The 24,238-nt window shown below is 66.4% G+C and overlaps 3 protein-coding genes across 6 annotated transcripts; 2 read left to right on the top strand and 1 right to left on the bottom strand.

Annotated features, from left to right (window-relative positions):
- Window positions 1-2,334: 2,334 nt before the first annotated feature.
- SRMS (src-related kinase lacking C-terminal regulatory tyrosine and N-terminal myristylation sites) lies at window positions 2,335-10,985 on the top strand. Of its 2 annotated transcripts, none has more exons than XM_042979932.1 (8): window positions 2,335-2,924; window positions 6,177-6,298; window positions 6,770-6,933; window positions 7,570-7,753; window positions 7,862-8,020; window positions 8,475-8,656; window positions 8,747-8,903; window positions 9,032-10,985. In XM_042979932.1, exons 1-8 carry the CDS (start codon window positions 2,563-2,565, stop codon window positions 9,223-9,225), a joined length of 1,524 nt encoding a protein of 507 aa, XP_042835866.1. In that variant the 5' UTR covers window positions 2,335-2,562; the 3' UTR covers window positions 9,226-10,985. The 2 variants fall into 2 exon arrangements, with proteins under 2 accessions (XP_042835866.1, XP_042835867.1); XM_042979933.1 differs by having other exon boundaries at window positions 8,747-8,872; window positions 9,032-9,115.
- A 164-nt stretch (window positions 10,986-11,149) lies between these two features.
- PTK6 (protein tyrosine kinase 6) lies at window positions 11,150-21,584 on the top strand. Of its 3 annotated transcripts, XM_042979937.1 has the most exons (8): window positions 11,177-12,786; window positions 14,248-14,369; window positions 14,683-14,843; window positions 15,316-15,469; window positions 16,514-16,675; window positions 17,804-17,985; window positions 19,232-19,385; window positions 19,620-21,584. In XM_042979937.1, the coding sequence occupies exons 1-8, from the start codon at window positions 12,557-12,559 to the stop codon at window positions 19,805-19,807; spliced, it is 1,353 nt and encodes a 450-aa protein (XP_042835871.1). In that variant the 5' UTR covers window positions 11,177-12,556; the 3' UTR covers window positions 19,808-21,584. The 3 variants fall into 3 exon arrangements, with proteins under 3 accessions (XP_042835869.1, XP_042835868.1, XP_042835871.1); XM_042979934.1 differs by lacking the exons at window positions 19,232-19,385; window positions 19,620-21,584 and having other exon boundaries at window positions 11,154-12,786; window positions 17,804-18,553; XM_042979935.1 differs by lacking the exons at window positions 16,514-16,675; window positions 19,232-19,385; window positions 19,620-21,584 and having other exon boundaries at window positions 11,150-12,786; window positions 17,804-18,553.
- Window positions 21,481-23,047, bottom strand: PPDPF (pancreatic progenitor cell differentiation and proliferation factor). Its single transcript, XM_007087015.3, has 5 exons — window positions 22,905-23,047; window positions 22,405-22,486; window positions 22,159-22,236; window positions 21,964-22,060; window positions 21,481-21,885 (listed from the first exon to the last, which is right to left on the bottom strand). Exons 2-5 carry the CDS (start codon window positions 22,457-22,459, stop codon window positions 21,771-21,773), a joined length of 345 nt encoding a protein of 114 aa, XP_007087077.1. The 5' UTR covers window positions 22,460-22,486; window positions 22,905-23,047; the 3' UTR covers window positions 21,481-21,770.
- Between the last annotated feature and the right edge of the window lie 1,191 nt (window positions 23,048-24,238).

The raw sequence follows: 24,238 nt of genomic DNA on the forward strand, positions 1-24,238 counted from the left end.
CGTGCCTGGCACGGATGGACCAGTCTGCTCAGCGCTGTGTGCCGCCACCTTGGTCCTAGGAGCCTCGAGGGTGGGGAGCCCGGTGGTAGTGAGATCACGGGGGGAGGGTTCACCTCCACCGCAGGCCCCCATTATGTGTCCTCCGGAAGATGAACCGAACCCACGGTGTGGTACTCTGGGCTGCCAGCCTCGGCCCGGATACCCGGGGGGCCCCCCTCCTCATCCCGGCAGATCTGGTCTGAACCCTCACTCGGCCCCTGCAAGCCCAATGCTCTTAGAGACGGGGACGCGGAGGCAGAGAGGTCTAGCACCTTACCCGAGACCATACGGCTAGTGAGCCTGACAGCAGGGCTAGAACACCATCATCTGACCCCGTCCGGGGTCGGGGGTCCTCCCCCCCCTTCACACACCTCTACACGCCCCGCCCCATCCAGCACTGTCTCTGTGGTCAGGGCCGATGGAGGGCGTGAGTGGCAGAGTCAGGGCAGGGACCGTCCCGGGGGCCTGGACGCTGCTGTGTCAGGTGGGTGAGGTGAGCAAGGGAATGGCGGGTCCCAGAACCTGGAGGCCGGAGGGTGGGCAGGGAGCCCCGAGAGCCGCCAACGACAACACGGACACAGGTGGCTCTCGCTGCCGGCTGCCTGATGCCGGGTGTGTGTGGTGCCGGGGCGGCAGGCCGTCTGGGGGTTTGTGGGGTGAGGGGACGGGAGAGGGCCCAGGCAGGGGTTGCCAGGCGCGGGGTGCTCCCTGCAGAGCCCGCTGCGCGGGGCAGACGAGGAGGAGGACCCGTCCTGGTCACCGGGAGGTGGGGCAGGCATTCTTTGTGAGCCGGGTCCCCACCGCCCAGCACAGGTTCCTGCTAGAAAATGTCCCTGCTCTGACCTTGACGAGGTGGACTGAACCTTGCTTCCTCACCTGTAGGATGTCCTGGAGGTCTTTGTAGCGGGGACAGGGTGGGCAGCCCACTGGGCTCTTTCCTTTGGGCACCAGGCCTGGGGCCAGGCCAGAGGATGAGGAGGAACCCTCCCTGCCTGCTCTGGCCGCCAAATGAACGTGCTGATCCGAGAGCCTGGGGCTCTGGGGCTCGGAGGGACTGGGAGTGACCAGAAGGAATCTGTGTCCAGTGCTCCGAGCGCTGGACCCCAAGCACGGTCAGCACAAGCAGGACCCTTCCAGGACCCGAAGAGGCCTCCCTGCGCCAGGTGGGTCAAAGACAGGAAGCATGGCTTCCCAGGAGGAGAGCGGCACAGGCATAAAGGACTTGAGGGGACCCGTGTGTGAAAGGCAGACTCGCCCAGGGATGGGAGGAGCAGGTCGTGGGTGTGGCGGCAGGGTCGCCAAGCGGGCTGGTGGAGTGGGAGCTCCAGGCCCCTTCAGTGGGTGGGCTCCAGAGAGGAGTGTCTGCCGCGGGTCTGGCCCGGGTAGGTGGCTGTTCGGCCTCTCAGTGACCAGCGGTCACACCCGTCCGTTGGCTCTGTTCAACCACATGAACATCCAGCCGTGGATCCAGGGCAGGACTGGGAAGGGGGTTTGCGGCTGTCACAAGAGGGGTGTGGGCTCCGAGCGCTAAAGTGGATGAGCTGGGGGGAGGCCAGCGTGGGGTTGGGGGGTGGGGAGGAGCATGCGGCGGCCTGGGCCCGGACCCACCTGCCCCCACCCTTCCCCCACCCTGCCCCAGGCTGCCCAGGGTTTGGTCTCCCCACCCTGCCCAGAGACAGAGGCAGGGCTTGGCCCGGCCTCTCCGCCACTGGAACCCCAGTTCACATCCCTGAGGTGGGGGTCAGACATCAGAGCCTCCCCCTCCCGGTGGTGCCTGTTGGGGGGGTCTCCTGACCCCCAAGGGCCCAGAAGATACATCGCCCCATCCTCCGTGCGGCACCCACTCTGGTGCTCACCGAGCCCTGGCGGTCACCAACTCCCACCTTATGAGGGAAAAACCAGAGTGGAGGGAGCCTGCCCGCCTTGCGCGAGGTCCCAGGCTGTCCCCAGCCGGACTCAGACTTGGCTGCGGACGTTCCTGGCCAAGCATGTGAGCCTGTCCTGCGCAGGGTTTTATGTTGAGAGATTTGGTCGACACGTAAAGAACCAGACAGTTTTCTAGCAAATCCGGTCACTGCCAGGCGCTGCGCAGCGGTGCCTCCTTCTCTGAGGGCAAGGCTCAGGTCGAGGGCGAGCGCGTGGTTCACTTGAGCGTGACCTCTTGCGCGCGCCCCCACCTCCGTCGTCCCACCTGCACCCACGGCCCCGCCCCGAGGCCCCGCCCCGAGGCCACGCCCCCAGAGGCCCTGCCCCCAGAGGCCCCGCCCCCCCGGCAGGTCCCGGGGCCGCTTCCGCCCGGGCCAGGGAGAGCGGCTGTGAGCCCCTGGGCACGAGCAGCTGGGGAGCAGCCGTGGCGTGGCCACCCTGCGCCCCTCCCTGGTCTCAACCCCAGCCCGGGAGGCGGGCGCCTTGTTGGAGGACTCTGCAGTGACCTGTGGCCCACGCTCCGCGCCACCCGCTGACCCCTGCGGCCGCGGCCCCTCCGCTGAGGGCCCCGGCTTTGGCCCCGGGAAGCCCCGGAGCATGGAGCCCTTCCTCAGAAAGCGCCTGGCCTTCCTGTCCTTCTTCTGGGACAAGATCTGGCCGGTGGGCGCGCCGGACGACGGCGTCCTGGGGCTCCCCGACCCTGAGGCCGGCGCGGAGCCAGAGCCCCCCGCCGCAGAGCCCCGCAGCTCCCCGGCGCCCGCGCAGCTCTTCAGGGCGCTGTACGACTTCACCGCGCGGTGCGCCGACGAGCTGAGTGTCAGCCGCGGGGACAGGCTCTATGGCCTCAAGGAGGAGGGCGGCTACATCTTTGCCCGCAGGCTCTCCGGTCCGCCCAGGGCCGGGCTGGTGCCCATCACCCACCTGGCCAAGGCCACCCCGGAGACGCTCTTGGACCAACCGTGAGTATCAGCCTGCTCCGCAGCGACAGGAGTGAGGACCAAGTGAGCCCTAGGATCACATGTCCCGACCCACCCTTCCTCCCTCCTGCCCCTCACGCCCTTCCTCCTGTGGCCTGGACCCACGAGGCCTTGCCATGCGGCGGTGAGCGAGCACACGGGGCGGCGCACGCACGCCGGTGACTGTCTCCTGGTCCTGCCAAAAGGGAGGACGGTAGCGGCTCCTGCAGGCGCCGTCGGGTCCGGTGCTGAGTAAGCTGCACGGCGTGTACACACGCCACTGGCCGGGCCCCCAGCACGGTGGTCGCTCTGGGGCCCTGTCCCGCCAGCCGGGCCCTCCTGCCCTCACACAGGGATTCAGCCTGGGGAGCCGAGCACTCTGGGGGTCTCCACAACATTAAGCCGAGTGGCCATTGCTTGGAGGGCAGGGGCTAGGCTCCTGAGTGTAGTTCCAAGGGAGACACGACACGGCCCCTGTCCTCCCTGCGCTCCTGATCAGGACGTAAGTGACCAGAGGGGCCATCCAGATGCAGTGAGGGGGTGAGGGGGTGAGGGGGTGCCATGCTGAGTCGGAGGTCTGCATTCACCTGCCCCTCACTGGTCCACATTCACCCAGAACTCTCCTTGCTGCCCTGGGCCAGGTGCGGGGCAGACATGACCCCGGCCTTTGGAAGTGCTCCCAAAGAAGCTTGTTTTGAGAGGGGGACACGGGTGGATGGGGGGGCTCACCCATCCCGCCCCCCCCCCCAGCATGCCCGAGGCCCCCCAGGGCCGGGGCATTCCACAGGCAGGGATTGGCCGGCACGGACACCTGGCGGGTCGCACGCCCGCCTGCAATCGTGGAGGGAGGAAGACAGACAGTGGAGGCTCCGCTGCAGGGCTTGGAGGAGGAGATGACCTCTCAGCCCAGGCTTAGGGTCTGAACGACAGGGTAGCCGTGGGTCCACCCGGCCCCGTCTTCGTAGACATCGTGCACGGGCCTCAACCATTCGATCCAAACTCTGGTTGTGGCCCCACCTGTCTTTCCCCTTAATGCAGTGGGTCAGCCTGGATGTCATGGCCGTCGCAATGCCTGACGTCCAGACAGATGTGGCACTGGCTAGGAGGACCTCCGGGGGCGGCAGAGACGCCACCCCCCAGCCCCGGCATGCATGGAGGTGACGTGCTGGGTGAGAACAGGCCAGAAGCTGGTCGGTGACCAGGCTCAGCAAAGCCAGGCCCAGCTGCCCAGACCCCTGCCCTGTCAGACCTGCCCAGGCTGACACTGGTTTCTTATCCTGTGCCCGGCTAGGCTAGGACTGAGCCCTAGACATGTCCTCTGCAGACCAGCACTGGGTCTCAACTTCACTCAAGCCATCTCCAGTCCCCTGGGGGTTTTGCATGTGGCCTGGAAAGCCCGAGTCCTAGGAAGGTGCCTCCTGAGGGGACTCCCACCCAGTGACCAGCCTGCTGGGAGCGATGGGAGGGACCAAGCAGCCGTTCTGATGGGGAGGGGGCCCACAGTCACTCCAGGTGTGGAGGGCAGATCCCATGAGCCACTCTTAGAGGTGGCTGGCAGGGCTGGGAGCGTCAGAGGGGGCGGTGCTGGGAGGAAGCAGTAATGAGTGTTTGCCTGGGCCTGGGATGAAAGGGCCGACCACACTCACGGTGTCATTAGCCCCAGACAACCTGGCTGTCTGTCCTCGGGGCCAGACTGGCTGGGCAGGGGAGGAGCCTCGTTCTCAGGGTTGAGGGTTGACCTGAGAACGAGGCTCCTCCAATCTTAGCTCAGCCAGTGCCCCACCCCGGGGAGAGACTCCCGAGAAGGTGCCTGAAGCTCGGAGTGTGCAGGGTCTTGGCCTGCCATCGGCCTTTGCTGTGGGGCTGGGGACCCTTCTGCCCCTCCTCTCCCCCCGACCCCCGCCCTGCTGTCCTGGGAGGGGCCTCTGTAGCCCTTCTGATGCCCTCCTGGCTGGTGGGCTGCGGAAGGCGGGGTCTGGCTGCATAGTTCCTAGCTCCCCCACCCCCATAGCTCCCCAGGTGCCCAGAGGCCTCTGTGCCAGTGCCAGCCTCCCTCTGTCTCCCTCCTGCCAGGCACTGGCCTCACCCCAGCCTCCGGCAGCATCCGCCTGCCTGGGATGGCACAGGTTTGACCACCCAGTCCCCTCTTTTCAGGGCACCCCCACTTTGTGTCGACTCACTTCGAGTCATGCCTGGGGACCCCTGGGATAACTGCCAGTCCCACACGCCCAGGTGGGGGTCAGAGCCCACCCTCCAGCCCCCAGAACCCCGAGTTTCCCCCCATCAGAGGGGATGAGAGCCATGCTCACAGGGCTAGTCGCCTAGTGGCTGTGGCTCCCCCTTATAGGAGGCAGGCCTCCTGCCACGGGGTCCCCAGAATCTCCGGGAAGCAGGAGCCTCCAGGGTGGGAACCTGACTCAGGCGTAGGGCTCCCCGACCTGGGCCTTGGGAGGCAGACACAGGCAACGGGGTGGGGCCTGGTGCCTTTCCATTTTCCTTCCAAGGATGTGGAGCAGGGAGCTGCACCTGGTGTGGCCCAGGTGGGTTACGGCCCAAACGGGTGTCAGATGGGGAGCCCCGGGCAAGCCCTCACCCCCTGCCCCGCTCCACACTCGGGTGTGTAGCCGCCTGGTATCTGGGCACCCGGTGCTCGGAGCATCTCAGCGTGTGGAGGGCCGGGGGCCGGGGCCCCTCAGAGGCAGAGGTGTTTTGAGCCCCTCCCGCCTCTGCAGGCCTGCCCAGCCTGGCTGAGCGGCCTCCTCCAGGGCCTTCCTGGCCAAGCCACCGTCAGCCGCACTGTCCTCCCCTTGGGCGGGTGGGCTCTGCCCGGCCCGGCTGCTCGTGGTCCTCCATACACCCCTGCAGCCCGGCTGGGACCGCTCCCCGGGGGCCCTGGTTCCTGGTGCCCCCTTCCCCCGGGCAGGTTGGGCCGGGGCCGGGGCCGGTGGTCATTTTACGAGCAGGGCTAGCGGAGAACCTGCGGCCGAGGAGTGTGGACAGTGTCTGTCTCCTGACTCAGGTCCCTGCTGGCGGCCGGCCCAAGTGGTCCCCCTGTCCCCTCCCCGATGGCTCCAGAGGCTGGGCACCGAGGGCCGGGGCAGATGCAGACCTTGGGCCGGGACCCTGCGCTGGGCCCTGGGTGCACCTTGTGCCTGGGAAGACGGTGGGAGCCGGGCATCGGGGCCTCTGACCAGTGTGGGGGCAGGGGTCGCTCAGGTCTGGGCCTGCTGGTGACCACCCACCTGCCCTTCGCAGCTGGTACTTCAGCGGCATCAGCCGTGCCCGGGCCCAGCAGATGCTCCTGTCTCCGGCCAACGGGCCTGGGGCCTTCCTCATCCGACCCAGCGAGAGCAGCCGCGGCCACTACTCACTGTCAGGTAACGGCGACGGCCGCTTGCGCCTCTGTCCCCGGGCTGAGCCTGCGCCAGAACACCCCTGACCTTGGGGCAGGTGCTCCCCAGGCCTCGCTGGCCGCACGTCGAGCTCGAAGGCACCTGCAGCTGGTCACCTCGAAGCTCACCAACCTGCTGGTTACCTTCCCTCCTGTGCCTCTGAGCTGCCCGGCCTGCACAGCCGCCCGGCCGTCACTCACCCTCCCTCCCTTCTTCCGCTCATTCTCGGACTCTCCACGTGCCCTGGGCTCTGTGCCCTGTGGCCAGGAGCCCCCAGTGCCCCTCTCGCTGCACCTCTGGCTTGCGGCTGCCCACGCTCCCTCCTTTTCCAGGAGGCCCCTGAGGCGGGCTCCGAGCCCGGCCCGTGGAAGGTTGTGGTGGCCGTCTGGTTGGGCTGGTGGGAGGGTCTGGGGCAGGCAGCAGCCGGAGGAGGGCTTCATCTCTGTGCGCTCACAGTCCGGGCCCAGGCCAGCGTTCGCCACTACCGCATCTGCACGGCGGCTAACGGCCTCTACCTGCAGAAGGGCCGGCTCTTCCCCAGCCTGGAGGAGCTGCTCGCCTACTACAAGGCCAACTGGAAGCTGATCCACGACCCGCTGCTGCAGCCCTGTGTGCCCCAGGTGGGTGGGCCAGTCCCGCCCCCGCCCCCTGCCCAGCACACGTAGAGGGGAGGGCAGAGGGGGGTGCGAGCCAGGCAGCAGGCCCAGGCCGGTCTCCGAGCGCGGCTGCAGGGGTCTGACACGGCCCGGAGCACTGGGGGCCCTGCCTGGGGTCGGGTTTGCTCTCACAGGTACTGTGTCTCTATCTCCAAGGACTTCTGGTGCCCCCCCCCCATACCCAGTTCTGTGGGGGGACAGGTGAGGGCCGGGACAAGTGTGGGGAGGCGTCTGGGGAAGGTGCCCACAGCAGCTGTGCGCCCCAGGAGGAAGCTGTAGGAGGAGACGCCGGGACCGGCTGCACACCCGTGCCAGAGCTGGAGCCCCCGGGCCACCACGCACCAGCCGTCCTGCCAGGGGCCAGGCAGCCATCCAGTTGCTCTGGTTTCTAATGACAGTCTGGCCAGGCACAGTAATGAGTGCGCGTGGGTGGGTGTCCACCTCCGGCAAAGGGGCCACTTAGAGCCCGGAGCCACCGGGGCTAGACTCCTGGAGCTCAGCACCTGGCTCCCTAGGCCTCCGCCAGGCCGGCGTAGGGCGAGCGCCGCGGCACAGGTGCTGGAGGCCGGCGCTCCAGGGGGAACTGTCCCCTCTGTCCAGGGCGCAGCAGGCGGAGGCCCCGAGTGCCCCCCACCCCCTCAGCAGCCTCTCCTGCAGGACGGGTGGGAGCGGCCTCGCTCCGAGTTTGCCTTGCGGAGGAAGCTGGGTGAAGGCTACTTCGGGGAGGTGTGGGAAGGTCTGTGGCTCGACTCCACACCGGTGGCAGTCAAGGTCATCAAGTCAGGTGGGTGAGGCCTGCCCACCCCTGTCCGTCCCGCCCTCTGACCCCTCTCGCCCCGGGGGCAGCGGCAGGGTGGCACGGGCGGGGCCTGGAGCGGTGCCTCTCCTGCAGCCTACGTGAAGCTGGGAGACCTCACCAAGGAGATCCAGACTCTCAAGAGCCTGAGGCACGAGCGTCTCATCCGGCTGCATGCCGTGTGCTCGGCCGGCGAGCCCGTGTACATCGTCACCGAGCTCATGCGCAAGGGCAATCTGCAGGCCTTCCTGGGCAGTGAGTTCTGCCCCCGACCAGGGGCCGCGGGTGACCCAGCTCTCCCTGCGCAGCCACGACCGTCGGCCCCCTTCTCGGCTTGGGCCTTTCGTGGCGTGCCAGGCTCGACTGTCAGGGCTCCGGCCCACAGCGGGTTCGGGCCCCGGGCCTGTGCTGTGCCTTGTGGGGGCACTCGGAGCGTCGAGGTTCCAGGCTGAGCGGGTGCGCAAGGGGTGGGGCCCGCCCGTGTCACCAGCCCTGCGCGCCTTCCCTGCCTTGGCCCCCCTCTGTGTCTGGTCTCTCCCGGGGGCCCAGGTGGGTTGCTTCACTGAGCGGTCCCCGCACAGCACAGTGACCCTGCAGCCTTGGTGGGTAGCCCTGCCCTCACCCCCTCTTCAGGGTGAGGACGCTGAGGCACAGGCGGAGGTGACCAGTGCAGACGCCCGCCCCCCTGATAGCCCGCCCCGCCCCGCAGGCCCGGAGGGACGGGCCCTGGGCCTGTCCCTCCTGCTGGGTTTTGCCTGCCACGTGGCCGAGGGCATGAGCTACCTGGAGGAGAGGCGCATCGTGCACCGCGACCTGGCCGCCAGGAACGTGCTTGTGGGTGATGACCTGGGGTGCAAGGTGGCCGACTTTGGCCTGGCCCGGCTGCTCAAGGTCAGTTCAGCTTGAGACCACCGACCCTGCCGTGGCTGGGAGGCGAGGGCGCCACTCCGCCCCGCCCACCACCAGTGTCCCCTCACCCAGGAGGACATCTACTCCCCAAGCAGCGGCTCCAAGATCCCCGTCAAATGGACGGCGCCCGAGGCAGCCAACTACCGTGTCTACTCCCAGAAGTCGGACGTCTGGTCCTTCGGAGTCCTGCTCTATGAGGTCTTTACCTACGGCCAGTGTCCCTATGAAGGTGGGCCGCGGGGGGGGGCCTGATGCCGGCCGGGCAGGGTCTGGCCAAGAGCTGGGGGGAAGCGCCCACGCTGAGCCCTCAGCGGAAGAGAGGCCCCCCCCGCCAGCCCTCTCGTTGCCCCTCGCCAGGACTGAGCAACCACGAGACCCTGCAGCAGGTCACCTGGGGGTACCGGCTGCCGCGCCCGGCGTCCTGCCCGGCCGAGGTCTATGCGCTCATGCTGGAGTGCTGGCGGAGCAGCCCCGAGGAGAGGCCCGCCTTCGCTGCGCTGCAGGAGACGCTGGATGCAGCCCACAGGCGCCTCCACCCCGCCCTCACGTGACCTGGGGCGCTGGACGCAGGGGCTGGGGCCACTCCTCCCCGCCCGCGTGTCCCCGCAGGACAGCACTGGCCGCCAACACACACGGGTGCCGGCGGCCTGGAGCCGACTCTGACCGAGGGCCGAGGGCCCTGACACACACGCTGACCCACACTGTGCGTGTGGATGGCAGACACACGCAGACTCCCGCTGGCACAGGAGGGTATGATGGCCTTTGCCCCGCGTGACCCGGTGTCCCTGCCGAGGGAAGAACTCGGCATAGAAGTCCAGGTGGGGGGGATGCGCTGGGCCTGCCGCCCTGGACGCCCTCCACCCCCTCCCAGGTCGAGAGCCGGAGGCCGGACTTCCCAGTGTTCTGCAGGGCCCCCCTGTGGCCGATGTCGGGCCGGCGGGCAGACCCCAGGCGCTGGGCACACAGGGCTCAGGAACAGACCCGGGCACACGGGAAGGCAGCGGGCACGCGGTAAATGCACACCGAGCTGACTCAGACACACGCACAGACACGCGTCACCCACAGGCCGCAACCCCAGCCCCGGAACAGACCCGGAGCTGTCACGGCCCACCAGCTGGTTCATCGTGGCAGACAGACAGCTGGCCCCGTGCGGCCCAGGCCCCCGGCCCAGGATCCTAGCGCCCAGACCGGGGACCCAGAGGAAGCATGACTTCTGGGCCACTGGCAGGACTCTGTGCCGGCCGCGGGAGCTGTGTGATAGCCCCTTCCATTTCCCTGGGGCCGGAATTGAAGGGGCGGAGGGAGGGACTGGGTCAGGCCACGGGGAAGGTCCGGCTGGCTGGCTCTTTCTGGGGACGGGGCAAAGGTCAGGGAGGCAGGGTCTGGACCTCAGCCGCTCAGGGTCCCGGGTGCTGGCCTGCCCGTGCAGGGTCAGGCAGGGGTGGGGTTGGATGCCACGGTGTTCAGGCAACTGGGTCACGACCCGGTCTCTGGGGAAAAGGAAACGGGCGGTTTCCAGCGTGTGACTGCTCCCCCAGAGGCTGATTTCAAGCCACTGTTGATGTCACTGAATGAGGAGCTGGGGGCTGGGAGGGGAGGGGGGACGAACAGCTTTGCTTCTCAATCATCCTGCCCAGCTCTGGTCACTAAGACGAAGGGCCAGGGGCCGGGCAGGGGAGGTCTATGCTCAGGGTCCTTACCCTCCACTCCTGTGCCCCCCATGATGACAGCTGCGCCCCGAAGGCCTGTGGGATGGAAGGACAGAGGCGGCTGGGTCTGCTTACCGTCCCCTGGAGAGAACCGCCCATGTGCACAGTTCGAGGCAGGGGTGCGCCTGCTGAGGCCAATTAGCCCCGCCCTGCTTGATGTGAAGTGTTGGGGTTCGGAGCCGACGGCTAAGAAAGAACTCTTGAGACGTTTTTGGTGCGAAAGGTGGTTTTATTAAAGCGTGAGGACAGGACCCGTGGGCAGCAAGAGCCGCACTGGGGTTGTGGGGGGTGATGGGTTATATAAACTGTTCTAGTCTATGGAGGGGAAGGTGACGTTAGGGCTTCAGGAAATTGAATCCGTAGGTTCCTGGGAGTTTGGCTGTTGAGAAAATGGCTTTTTTCCTTGTAAATCATTAAGACGGTTGTAGACTGACAGACTCGTGTCCTGCGTGACTGTGATCTCTACCAGTTATCTGTTTGTTTGCCCCTTTTCCTTTGTTCTGGGGGCCAGGAGAGCGTGAAGAGAGTCACACACATCCCATGGGGGAGGGGCCCGAGGCGGGGGAGGGGGTAGCTTGTGCTCAGCCCTCAGCTGGCCTTTGTTTCCCACATCACCACTGATGACAGGCCCTGCCCTCCGGCTGGCTGGCACGGAGGCTGTGCAGGGCTGGATGGTGGGGGGCTTCCCAGAGGGGAGGGTGCTGAGGTCACCAAGGGGAGGGCCGCACAGAGGGAGGAGGGAGGACACGGCAGGGCCCGGGTGTGAGTCAGGGTTGAGCGGGGAGAGGACGGGGGCTCCTTACATTGGGTGCCAGGCGTGGGCCAGCCCTCACGGGGGAGGGGGGCGGGAGGAATGGGCGGGCTTGGTGGCAGCCCCTGGTTCCCCACCCTCTGCCCCCCGGTCCTGCCCGCGACAGACGGAGGAGCAGGTGAGTGTGGCGTGGGGCCGGGCCGTGGCCTCTGAGGGAAGGAAGGGAGGGAACAGCTGGGCTTGGACCAGACGCAGGTGTGCGTGGGGGTCACCGGTGCGTGCCTGGCGTGTGTCATCAGCCACAAGCCGGACGGGTTTGGTGCTCAGGGGCTTCCAGGTGTGGCCCGGGCAGAACCGGGACGTCCGTACCCAGGAGCCGACTGGAGCAAATGGCCCCACAATGAGGGAGGCCTCGCGGCTGGTGGGGGGGGCCTGCCTTGGAGCCCTGGGTGCGGGAGATGCCTCGCAGGCCCCGCCCAGCCGGGCCCCCTCCCCACCCTGCTCTGCCAGTAGGACTGTGACCTTACTGAGTGACCACACTCCTGTTCTTGAGCCTTCCCTTTCCAAAAGAGGGAAGTGCCAAGAAATCAGGCTTAGTATCTGGTTTTCCCTGGTCGTTGTCTTCCCGGACCTCCCATCAAGGGGGCAGGCTGGGGCAGGCCGACCACAGATGGACGGCGCACCCGGAGCCCTCCCCGCGCCCAGGCTGCCGGCTCCCCTTGGGGGCTGGGCCCCGCCTGCCCCCACCCCGAGGCCTCAGTGCCGCTCCCTCTTTCCGGCACCTGCCCACCCTTTCCTGTGTCTTGGAGGCCAGCGCAGCTCCCCTGGGTGGTCGGAGGTCTGGGGAAGGGAGTGTGTGGTGGGCCCCCAGGGGTCAGCCTTCAGGGAGGGGATGGGAGGCCACACCCACCGGGGCTCCAGGGGTGACTCTGGAGAGCTCAGCCCCAGCGGCCCCCGGGGTCGGGCAGCGCTGATGTGCCCACGGGTCTCCAACCGCCCTGTCGCTCACTCCCACCTAGGTTCCACTCAAACCGGAGCCCCGGTTGCTAAACTGGACCCCAGGGAGGCCCTGTCTGACCCGTTACTCGTCCCCCCCCCCGGGAGGGCGGGGGCTCAGGTCCAGCCACGCGACCATGTGGTGGGCACGCTTTCCAGGGCAGGTGGGAGGAAGCGGTACCCAGACTGACTTGGCCTCAGTGGGCAGGAGGACGGGTGGAGCCCAGGGCAGAGGCCCATCCGGGCTGCAGGTGCGGCCGGCCTGGCTTAGCCGCCTCGGCACCAGGAAGTGGGCTGGCTTCTCGGCCGGGTGGAGGTGGCCTGTCAGGGCGGGCCCCACCCGCCGTTCCTAGCCACAGGTGGTGCCGCCACCAGCCCGGTGACAGGTGTTGAGGCCAGGAAGCCAGTCCAGCCGCTGCACCCGCCATGGTGTCCCGGGACCAGCCTCACCCGGGCCCCCGGTACGTGGGCCTGTGGGACTTCGAGGCCCGGACGGACAAAGAGCTGAGCTTCCGGGCCGGGGACCTGCTCCACGTGGCCAGGAAGGGGGAGGAGTGGTGCTGGGCTGTGCGGCTGGACGAGGCAGGCAGGGCCCTGGCTGAGGGCTACGTGCCCCACAGCTACCTGGCCGAGAAGGAGACGGTGGAGTCTGAACCGTGAGTGTCCCCATGGCCCTCGTGGGTCACCCCAAGGCCCCCCCACTCTGGGCCCTGTGGCCCCTTGGGAGCTCAGGGCAGGGCAGCCCTCAGGACAGAGCTCTGCACTGCTGCGGCCTCTGGGGAGGCCGGTGAGGATGGGGGACACGGGACGCCATCTCCCTATGGTCCCTAGTCGGGGCCAGACCCCACCACGCTGTCCCGGGAGAGCTGACGAGGCTTTCTCTGTGCGACATCTGGGGATACAGAGCCACAGAGGCAGGCGGCCCCTTCCCTGGGCTCCCCCACGGTCACTTGGAGGTGCCAGGACCCAAACAGGACAGAAGGGTCCACGGTGGGCTTCCGGGCCAGCCGACAGGGATGTGGTCTGCGTAGGCGTCCGAGGCAGGGACTGAGCCTTTTGGGGAGCAAAGCTTCGCTCACCTTCCAAACAACCCAAACCAGATGCATGACCTAGTTAGAGGGAGCAGGAAGGTAATTGCGACATGCCGGGTCTGGGCGTGGGCCACGGGCTTTCGCATCACCGGCAGGGAGGCTCCTGGAGGTGGTGGTTGGTCCCAAGGGGCTGCCCAGGAAACTTGGGCCACAAGGGCAGCCTGGAGTGGGCGTCCGCACAGCCCCCCGAGCTCTGGGCCAGGACGGTCCAGCGTGAGAGGCCCCGGGAGCTGCTGCGAGCCGGTGCTGTCGCACGGTGAACGGGCGTGGGGGTTTCCTCCCGCTGAAGAGGGACGAGCAACAGGGTCGTAAACCGCACAGCTTCAGAAGGCAGGGTCCGGCCACGGGGATCGTGCAGAGGTGGGCGTGATTGGTGCTAAGGCCCCGAGGTCCTGAGAACCTAGTGCATTTGTAAAGCAGGAAGGAAGCAGGGTGGTTGCAGCGGTGAGCCAACAAGAGAGACTCCAGAGGCGCTACCTCGGCCAGGCTCAGGGTGGGGCGTGGCCCTCACGAGGCCCCCCGCGGGGGCTTCCTGTTCCTGGGACCCCTGCAGGAAAAGGGGGAGCTGAGGGCTGAGCAGCCGGCAGCAGAAGTCACCTGGGTAATTCTGCAGACCCCACCCTGCAGCCCAGAGTCCGGGGCTCGCCCGTGCCTGGGCACCAGTGTGTATGAGCAGGCGTGAGTGTGGGTACGCGTGTGTGAGGGCGCACGTGCAGAGCCTTGCCGCTCAGACGCCGACCCAGGCCCCACAGTCCTACAGCAGAGCGTCTGCGGCCAGGGTCACGGAACAACGTGGTCCCTCTCACGGGACAGGATGGCACGTCTCTGGGACAGGAGTGGCTCTGAGCCCACAGACAGGGGACTCCCCGGGCAGGCCTTTCCTTGGTGTCCGGACGGGCCATCTGGGGGCTGCGATTCAGCATGGGCAGGTGGGAGGAAGCGGGGGCAGAGAGGGCAGGGGACGAAGGTCAGTGTGGGCTCAGGACTGCCCACCCCCCCCCCACCCCCCCGCAACCTGCCCTGCAGCTGGTTTTTTGGCCGCATCTCCCGCTCCGAAGCGCTGCACAGGCTGCAGGCAGAGGGCAACACAGCGGGGGCCTTCCTGGTCAGGGTCAGCGAAAAGCCGGGCGCCGACTATGTTCTCTCAGGTACGGCCTCCCTGGCCCTTCTCCCCGCTCTGTGTCCCCCGTGCAGTTGACCCTGGGGCTGCTTGCCCCCAAACCCAGCCCCGCTGGCCTATGCCTCTCTGTCTGCCACAGCCAGGACCTCCCTCCGGCGGGCGGACACTCGGCCGTCCGGGGCGGCTCGTCCTAGCGGTCCTGGGTCTGGGTTTTCTCCCATCGCCGCTGGGCGTGCCGGGGGCGGGACGCGGGGCCCGCGAGCGCTTCTCGAGAGGGGACCGTGATGGTGGGCGCGTGTCAACGCGCGTCCCTGCCTCAGCCCACCCTCCCCGCACCCCAGTGCGTGACGGCCAGGTCGTGCGACACTACAGGATCTGGAGGCGTGCTGGCCGGCTGCACCTCAGCGAGGCCGTGTCCTTCCCCGGCCTGTCCGAGCTCGTGGACCACCACAAAGCCCAGAGCCTGTCCCACGGCCTGCGGCTCACCGTGCCCTGCTGGAAGGTAAGGTCGCCTGCACCTGCTGCCCCCACTCGTCGCCCGCCTCCCTCTCTCCTGACGTGGGTGGAGGGGGCACGGGGACACCTGGCCCCGGGGACTCTGGCCGTCTCCAGCCGTGTTCCCACAGAGCGGGGCGTGGGGGCAGGGCCGTGCCTTCCTTTGCTGGGTCACCCTTGCCCCTGGGCCAGGGAGAGGCCTGTGCTCCTGCCAGTCCCGAGTCTCTCTGGGGCAGTGGGAGCCTGGGGCCAAGAGCTCTGTGGGACTGGCACTCAGGTGGATGTCACCGGCCTAGAGTGGGCAGGTGAGGGTGTCTGCAGCACATGGCTGGGGTCACGAGGGCAGTTCCTGGGAAAGCCTGGCTGCGTGCTGGGCCCTGGGGCGTTGCCCTGAATCCAAGGATAGATCAGGGGCTCCCATCCTGGGGTCAGAGTGGGTGGGCTGGGTGATGGGCACGGCACCCTGCCTGTCCCTCCAGCATGAGCCCAAGCCCCTGCCCCACTGCGACGACTGGGAGATGCCACGGGAGGAGTTCACACTCTGCAGGAAGCTGGGGTCCGGCTGCTTCGGGGAGGTCTTTGAAGGGCTCTGGAAAGACCAGGTCCGAGTGGCTATTAAGGTGATTGCTCGAGGTGAGTGGGCCCCAGGCCAGGCGCCCCAGCAGGGACTTCGGGCCTTGCGCCCTGGGGACGGGCGGGGTGGCCAAGCGTCCCCGGCATCCCCCGCGCCACCTGCGGCCGTATGTGCATCGCACGCGTCGTCTCCAACAGTGTCCACGTGGCGTCTTCCTTTCAATGTGCATGTTTTTACCGAAAATGCGTTTATTTTATGAAAAAAATTTTTTTATGTATATTAATTTTTGAGAGAGAGAGTGAGAGCGTGCGCGAGCAGGGGAGGGGCAGAGAGAGAGAGACACAGAATCGGAAGCAGGCTCCAGGCTCCCAGCACAGAGCCCGACTTGGGGCTCGAACTCGTGAACTGTGAGATCCTGACCTGAGCCGAAGTCAGTCGCTTAACCGACCGAGCCACCCAGGCATCCTTCAAGGCATTTGTTTTAAAAGGGAATTTTAAATTCTTTTCTTTTTAAGTTTAGTTTTATTTATTTTGATAGAGATATAGACAGCAAGCACGAGTGGGGACGGGCAGAGAGAGAGAGAGAGAGAGAGAATCCCAAGCAGGCTCCATGCTGTTGGCACTGAGCCCGATGCGGGGCTCGAACTCATGAACCCTAAGATCATGGCCTGAGCCAAAATCAAGAGTTGGACACTTAACCGACTGAGCCCCCCGGGCACCCAGGCAATTTTAAATTCATAACGTACATGGAAAGCTATTAAAATAAATAGATCACTAGACATCTGAAAGGGTTCGTCTAAAGTCTCCTGTGAACCCACTAGAGGTTTGGACCCCCCGCTTCAGGAATTGGGGCAGGGGCACGTGGGGACACACCCGGGGGGTGAGCCACTCCACATCAGGCTGGGGACAGGGCATCAATGCGGAGCCCGGTGTGTGGCCGGCAGGTGGTGGGTTCGGCACAGCCTTCACGTGGACGCTGTGGTGCGGTGCTGGGGCGCCCCGGGGAGGGCGCCCACGCGTCCCGAGCCGCTGCCGCGAGCGGGCGGGCGGGCGGGCGGAGGCCGGGACTGGGCCGCACCCACGGAGGCCGCCTGCCCCCGCAGATGACCTCCCGCACCAGCACACCTTCCAGGCGGAGATTCAGGCCATGAAGAAGCTTCGGCACAAACACATTCTGCCGCTGTATGCCGTGGTGTCCGTGGGGGACCCCGTGTACATCATCACAGAGCTCATGCCAAGGGGAGCCCTGCTGGAGCTGCTGCGGGGTGAGCTGGCCGCGGGGCCGCACTCGGGGCTCCTTTCCTGGGGATAAAAGTGCCATGTGCTTGAGGGCATGGGAAACTTGCACAAAGAAAGAGGAAATCCACGTGGGCTCGGTCGGTTGAGCGTCCGACTTCGGCTCCGGTCACGATCTCGCGGTTTGTGGGTTCGAGCCCCGCGTCGGGCTTTGTGCTGACAGCTCGGAGCCTGGAGTCTGCTTCGGATTCTGCGTCTCCCTCTCTCTCTCTGCCCCTGCCCTGCTCAACTCTCTGTCTCTCTCAGGAATAAACATTTAAAAATTTTTAATAAAAAAAGAAAGAGAAAACCCAAATTGCGCCCGTACCAGGGACAGGACAGCCCGGGGGCTCCTTGACAGCCTTACCTGCTTAAGAAATGATTTAAAATATCCTGTGGTAAATGCACCATCCGTTTATCTATTTACCACAGGTCAAGTGAGAGAAGACTAGACAGGCCAGCCCTCCATTCACCATTAACTGAGACCATTGTGTTCAAATGCCAGGCGAGGCCGGCCCACCTCTTAGCCTGGGGGCACGCCGGCCTGGTTCTTAGGCTTTTCTTTCTAGAAGGTGCTGACCTTCTTCTGGTGTCCGAATGGGCACGTACACTTGCACACGCATGTACACAGACACCCTCATGTGCTACACACACACACACAGACACGCACACACTTCAACATGCGCGGACTCACAGACCTCGTCATCTGGACCTCATCGAACACCCAAAGCGAACGCGGCCACTGCCAATTAGCTGGGGCGCCGTTGCTAAGAGCCCTTCTCCAGAAGGCGGCCCCACCGACGGCAGGCTACCGCACCCACGAGCTGTGCCTGTTTAGCGAGTCCCCTCTCGTTGAAGCTTTCTGAGGTTTTTAGTCGTGTGAATAACGTCGTGATGAGCTTCTCTGCACGGACACTTCCGTGTGGATTCCCAGGAAGGGAACCGGGGAGTGGGGCAAAGGGCACACGCGGCGACCACGTCTGGCCTTGCAGAAGGGCCACGACAGGTGCACTGTTCAAGTCGGGCAGCCACCCTCTGTCCCAGCAGCACACAGGGCCGGTGGAGGGGAGGACGTGGCCCCCTGCCCCTCTGACCGTGGCCTCCCCTGGCCTCTGCAGGCTCTGACGAGAAAGCCCTGCCCGTCTCGGAGCTGGTGGACCTCGCATCGCAGGTGGCCGAGGGCATGTGCTACCTTGAATCGCAGAATTACATCCACCGGGACCTGGCCGCCAGGAACATCCTCGTGGGGGAAAACAACATCTGCAAAGTCGGGGACTTTGGGCTGGCCAGGCTCATCAAGGTAGGGCCCGGGGAGCACGCAGGACTCCCTCTGCGCAAGGAGCTGGGGTTCAAGGGAGGCCGGCTGAGCAGCCACAGGGCGGGACGCCGGAGTAGCGGCAGCTCCCAGGTGAGGCCCGGGGCGCAGACTTCATGGGATGGGCAGGCCTCTCCGGGGACTGAGAGCTGGAGGGGCAGGGGGACCCCCGGAGGAGAGAGAAGCCACACGGGGGGCCGGTGGGGCGCTCCTGGGTGGGTGGGGCACCTGCTCACTCTTTCATGGTGTCTTGCGTTCAGCGCTCAGCGAGGGGAGAGGGTGGGAGTGGCTCGTGAGCTTAGGGCAAACGTCCCCCCCACAGAAGACACTTTTATCGTGGAGGGTTCTGAAGACAAACGTGGACAAAATGGTGTCACGAGCCCCCTCCCCAGCCCCATCCGGTGTCCCCTCCTTCCACGGTTAGACCCAGGTCGACACGTGCACACTGAGACTCCAGACAGAAACAGACACAGACACATTTCTGACAATTAACGGGACTCCTTAAGGTCATCACATGCCCCCTCGGAGCTAAGTTTCCAAATTCCTGAGAGCCAAGATTTCATTTGTTTGCTCCCACTGCCTGACCCCTTCAGTCTGTGCTCCCCTGCGGCTCCTTCGGTGTTGGGCCTGGCTCTCTGGCTCCCTCTTCCCAGAAACCCCCCTTGTGGCAGGGCCTTCCACTCAGGGCGGGGTCTGTCGGTGGGCGAGTGGGTTCTGCCTCAGTTCCCCTGGCATGGTGGGGCACCGATGGCCAGAGTCCAGGGCCCTCCACTCAGGGGCTGATATCCTGATGCTGTAGTCCTTGACTGGAGGCTGGGTACTTCTAGAAAGGCATTTCCCTCATTCACTTGGTGGCCAGCCCATCCGGGCTGTCTCTATGAACCCATGGTTTGAACACACCGGCAGCCTCCAGCGTGGCAGGCACTGTCCCTGCTCGTGCTCACGCTGGCCGACCTCTGGGACACGGATGCCACCTGGGAGGGGCACGTGTATCCCAGTGCTTCCTGCGCACCCCCCGCCCCCAGCCCCTGAATCTGGTGGCCCAGGGCCTGCCTGTCTCCCAGTGCCAGCACCACCTCCCTCTAGTGGCAACCGTCCATGATCGGTGCCCAGTCTGCTCTGGCCCACCGCGAACCCCAGCTCCCCACGTGCGTCCCCACGTGCGTCCGTGCTGCGGGGCCAGAGCCTGCAGGCCGCCCCGTGGCCTGCCCCAGCACGTCTCCGCTCGCAGGAGGACATCTACCTTTCCCACGGCCGCAACATCCCCTACAAGTGGACCGCCCCGGAGGCCCTGTCAAGAGGGCTTTACTCCATCAAGTCGGACGTCTGGTCCTTCGGGATTCTCCTCCACGAGATTTTCAGCAGGGGTCAGATGCCCTATGCAGGTACTGGCCCCCAACAACGTCCCCAGCCGTGGGCAGGGTGGGAGGGTGCCGCCACCTGGACTCGGGGCGTGCACCACACAGAGCGCCGGGCTGCCTCCCTGGGGCGGCCTCCAGACGGCGTCAGGAGGGTGCAGGGGATGCAGAGCGCAGGAGAGCGGCCCGGGGTCCCCCGGGAGGGTGGAATACGGTGGTGAGGGGACAGCCCCTGCAGCCCCTGCTACCGGCCCGCCACAGGCATGTCCAACCACGAGGCCTTCCTGAGGGTGGACTCGGGCTACCGAATGCCCTGTCCCCCCGAGAGCCCACCCGCTGCGTACAAGCTGATGCTGTCGTGCTGGAACAGGGACCCGGAGCAGAGACCTTGCTTCAAAGCCCTGCGGGAGAAGCTCTCCAGTGTCAGCAGGTACGAGAACCCGCTGTGAAAGGGACACCCCTCTGGTGCTGCCTCTGAGGCCACGAGGCCCTGTGAAGGGGGGCCTGGGTGCCGCCCTGGACCTCGGATCAAGGGCACGGGCAGACGAAGCTGTGGACAAGTTCGCAGGACCGGGCTGAACGCTTGGGGGACGGAGATCCTCCAGCCAGGGGCCCACCCTGCCCCGGGGCCGGGGGAAGCAGTCCCCTTGAAGTCGGGGGGCTGAGGCTGCCCATTCCTCCTGTCTGCTCCTTCAAAGACACCAGCTCCTGGAAAGCGCCGGGACTCTCCACAGCCAGCTCTAACCCTCCAGGAGCCTGGCCACTCTTCTTTCCAAAGGGAGTGGACCTGTCCCTGGTCCTGACTCAAAGCCCATCAGCTGTCGGGACCAGGGCACAGCTCCCCCAGGTGGGGCATGAGGAGGGGCCTGGATTTTGGGCGGGCTCACCCTGGGTCACCTGGCCTGTGTGCAGCTCCTGATATGGGGGGACATGGCCTTCTCAGTGCTCTGTGAAAACGGGCTATTTGCTGGTGGGGCACTGCGGTCTGCTACCCAGGGCCGTGGCCATCAGCAGCCGCCACCAGGAGTCCTGAGGGCCTCATCTGGACGCTGTAGCCAGGAGACTGGGCACCTGCTCCCACCCTGGGTCCGTGTGAGGTGGGAATGAAGGCCTCCCCTACAGGCCTCAGCACGGACTACTGGCTTTGGGAGCACAGGGGGCCTGGGTAAGACTGCACTGACCCTGCAGCCTGCCCGGACACGATGAGGGCAGACGGGACAGAGGCCCTTGAGGGCCATCAGCTACGCGGGATGCCCTGGATTGGACTGAGCCGTTTCTAGCACAGAGCGGGGGCAGAGTGGCCAAAGAGGAGGCTGGGCTCCCTCAGTGGCCCGTGGGGCCCCTAACTTCATACCAAGCCCCCATCCACGCCCTCCCTAAGCTGCCCCCTCCTGCCCAACAGACCCGGGCCAATCCCTGCTGGCCATTGAAGGTGTGTGGACACACAGTCCACCAATCACACCCGCCCAGGGAGGCCGGCGGAGGATGACACAGCCACACCCTCCCAAGGCTGGAGTTCGTCCAGAGCCGGGTCACCAGTGGTGGGAAGGTCCCTTGGGAACGCCCCCATACCACTTACGACTCAGTCTTAATTTGGGGTCCCCGCCCCCAGAGTTGGGGGACCCTACCCAGAGCGCGTCCTGCAACAGGCTAGAAGAGACGACACCCTCACAGGAAGGCTCCGGGAGACAGTCCGGCCCCATGAGCTGCACACCAGTTGGGACAGCTCTGGTACCGGCCCCTCACTGCCCTCCAGGGTGTCAAGGGCAGGGGCCCTTGCCAAGGTCCTTCCAGGGGCACCAGGTCCCTCCAGCTGACGGCCCCTAAACCCACAAGCAGAGGCCCAGGACTCCAGTGGCTGCCCCGGAGCTTCTCGTCCAACCTCTGAACTGCCTGCTCTTCCAGGCCCCCCACCCCTTCTCAGGTGCCAAGGCTCCACACTCGCTGTGGTGGCTTGCCGCCGTGAACCTGGGCCAGACCCAAGAGGTGGCTCCCCAGTGAGGGAACCCAGGAAGGCCCAGGGAACAGGGCCAACTCTCCACCTCTGCCAGGAAGGGAGGTTGAGAAACATCAGCTTCTCCCACGGGCCCCGGGGGCACATGGTCACACACACCATCAGGGCTACTGGCTGCTCGGTTTATTGTCCACTTGGTGCAAGGCACACGGTTACAGGGTGTCGGGAAGGCTTGCGTGTGGCTTGGATAGTAAAGAGTGGGGTTCTCTCGACTTCCTTTTTGGTGTTTTGTTATTTTGATATAAAAGAACCCAAGTGCTTCTGCCGCAGCCCGCCTAGTCTATGGGGGGGGGAGGGGAGGAGACAGGGGAAGAGGGGAGGGGAGGAGAGAGGGGAGGGGGGGAGGGCAGGGACGGGCTCTGATGAGCCTAGCGCCTCCTGCAGCCTGGCACGGGCGCTCAGGACTGGGGCCTGGCGTTGGCTTTGCCAGGCTGGCCACCAGGCTGCTTCCTCACGGCTTCCAGAGCCAGGTCGCAGGCGATGGAGCGGCTGGACGCCTGGGGAGATTCCGAGCTGGGGGAGAGCTTGGGGTCAGGGGGGGGTTCCACCTGCCCCCACCTCCCATGCTGGCCCCCAGGAATGTGGACTCACCGCTCTGGGGACTCCAACACTGTAGCCATGAACGGGAGAGTGGACTTCCCGAAAAAGAAGCTTGCCCACCAGTGACCTGGGTCAGCCTTGGGGAGACCTGAGACAGGCAAAGTAGGGTGGTGGTGCCCCTGCCTACTCCTGGTGGGATCCCGCCACATAGTGCCGCCCACCGAAGGGGAGTGGCCCTGCGCTCACCGGGGTGGTGAGGGATGGCTTCCCCAGGATACTCCGCACTTCCGCAGGAGCTGTTACTGGAAGTGGAACCCAGGCGGCCTGGAGAAGAGAGGCCTGGTCAGCTCTGCAGGGCCCCGAGTCCCCTGCCCTGTCCACCAGGCCAAGCGCTGGCTTTGCTGGCAGCACAGCGGCAGAGCCAGCGCTTCTAGCGGCCCACCCCCCGCCCCGACGGGACCTGTAGGGCAGAGGACGAGGGGGCTGACTTACGCCGGTAATAGTCGTGGGTGGCCACGAGCGAGCCGCTGGAGGGGATGGCTGCCATGCTGTCGCTTCTATGGCCGGTGGAAGCCTGCGCACACAGGGGTCGGGGAGCCCCCCTGGTCACCCGCCGGCCCTCGGGAGGGGCGTTCCCCACTCGGGTACCCGCCCCCACCCAGACTCCGGAGTCCGCCACGCTGAGTTTATTTCCCGAGCGGAGGCGGAGCCCGAGCCCGGAACTCCCGGCAGCCTTCATCGCGCAGGGCGCGGGCGGCTCCAACCGACCCGAACCGGCCGCGCGGGAGCAACAAAGGCTCTTTGTGCGCTGGGCCGCGGACCCGGGGCTCCGGGCACCTGCCCAGCCCGCCCGGCCCGTCCGGCCCTAGCCCGGCCCGCGCCCCCGGCCGTCCGGCCTTCCGTCCGCCAGTCTGTCTGTCCCGCCAGCCGTGGCGCACGGGGGCGCCCCTTCGGATCGCTCGACCCCACTCACGCGCCGCCCGGGTCCTCACCTAGGCGGCGACCCCTCGCGGGCCTCGGCGCGCGATCACGGGTGGCGGGGACGGGGACGCTAGGCCACGGAGCCCATTTGCAGACGAGACCGCCTAAGGCCGCTCCACGACCGAAGCGCGCGCGGAGTGCGCACGCGCGGCCGCGCCCGCTTATATAGCGGCTCCGCGCTCGCGTCACGGGGGCGAGGCCAGGCGAGGCCCCGCCCCGAGACTGGCCCCGCCCCGCTCGTCCAAGACACACCCCCACTCCCGACCCCCGCCTCTGCGAGGCCCCGCCCCGAGCTCGGCCCCGGGCCGCTCCAGTCCCATTGGGCCCGCCCCTGGGTCCGTCCGAGCCCCGCCCTTAGTGGCCTGGCTCCCGCGGGCTGGCCAGGGTGCAAGTGCCGACCTGCGGCGTCGGTCCAGTCTGGGGCCACCTGGGAAGCCCGTCTCGGCCTGGCCTGGGATTGGGATGGTTAAATGACCTCCCTACCCCGTCCCGGAGCAGTGCCTGTCCGGCCACCTCCCCTGTCCTAAAGAGACCCTCTCTCCTGTCCCAGAGCAAGGCTTGTCCACCCTTCCTGAAACCCCGGGACCCCAGGTGGTCCAACCTGTCTCGACCTCTCCAGCCCTTCAGAGGCGGTGGGGGCGCTGGATGTGGCCACTCAGGCCCAGCCCCTGCAGTGCCTTTCTCCTTCAGCCTTCTCCACTGGGGACAGAGCCAGTCCCACTGTCACCCAGGACAGACTGGGGCCTCTGCTCTGCGTGCCCAGCCCTCCAACCAGATGTGGGTCCCCAGCAGCTCCCTTCTCTGCCTCCGTGGGCTCGGGGTGGTGCCTGGAGCCCTCCAGCTGGGCTGTGGCGGACGAGGCCCTTCCGGGGTGTCCCTGTCCCAGTTCTGGTGGCTCTGGGACCCACACCCCAGGCCTCCAGCTTCAGCCAGCATCCCCCTGCTTGTGAGCACAGCTTGCAGGGGAGGGTGGGGGTGGGAGGGCAGCGGGCCAGGGAGGGGGCCTCATGTGAATGAGTGGAGGTAAAGAACTGCCATCTGGGGATGTCTCCCCCAGCGGGAAACAGAGGCCCCCTGTTTGGGGCAACCACAGAATGTTCCCTGAAGCGTCTGGGGCCTTGCCACACCCCGGTTGGTCAACCAGGACGACAACTTCCTTTTCTGTTGTGGAAATCAGCCCTCCCCCCAGCCCCTCAGCTCCTTGTCAAAGGCCCCGCGAGCCCCAACCTCCCTCTGCAGGGAGAGGCAAACTTGGCTTTTCGCATTCTAGGCCCTGGCTGGGTGTCTCTTCCCTGATGGTTGGGAGGGTCTTGGGAAGTCCCTGCGGGCATCAGGGAGAAGCCAG

The sequence above is a fragment of the Panthera tigris genome, chromosome A3, assembly GCF_018350195.1.
Source record: "Panthera tigris isolate Pti1 chromosome A3, P.tigris_Pti1_mat1.1, whole genome shotgun sequence".
NCBI lineage: Eukaryota > Metazoa > Chordata > Mammalia > Carnivora > Felidae > Panthera > Panthera tigris.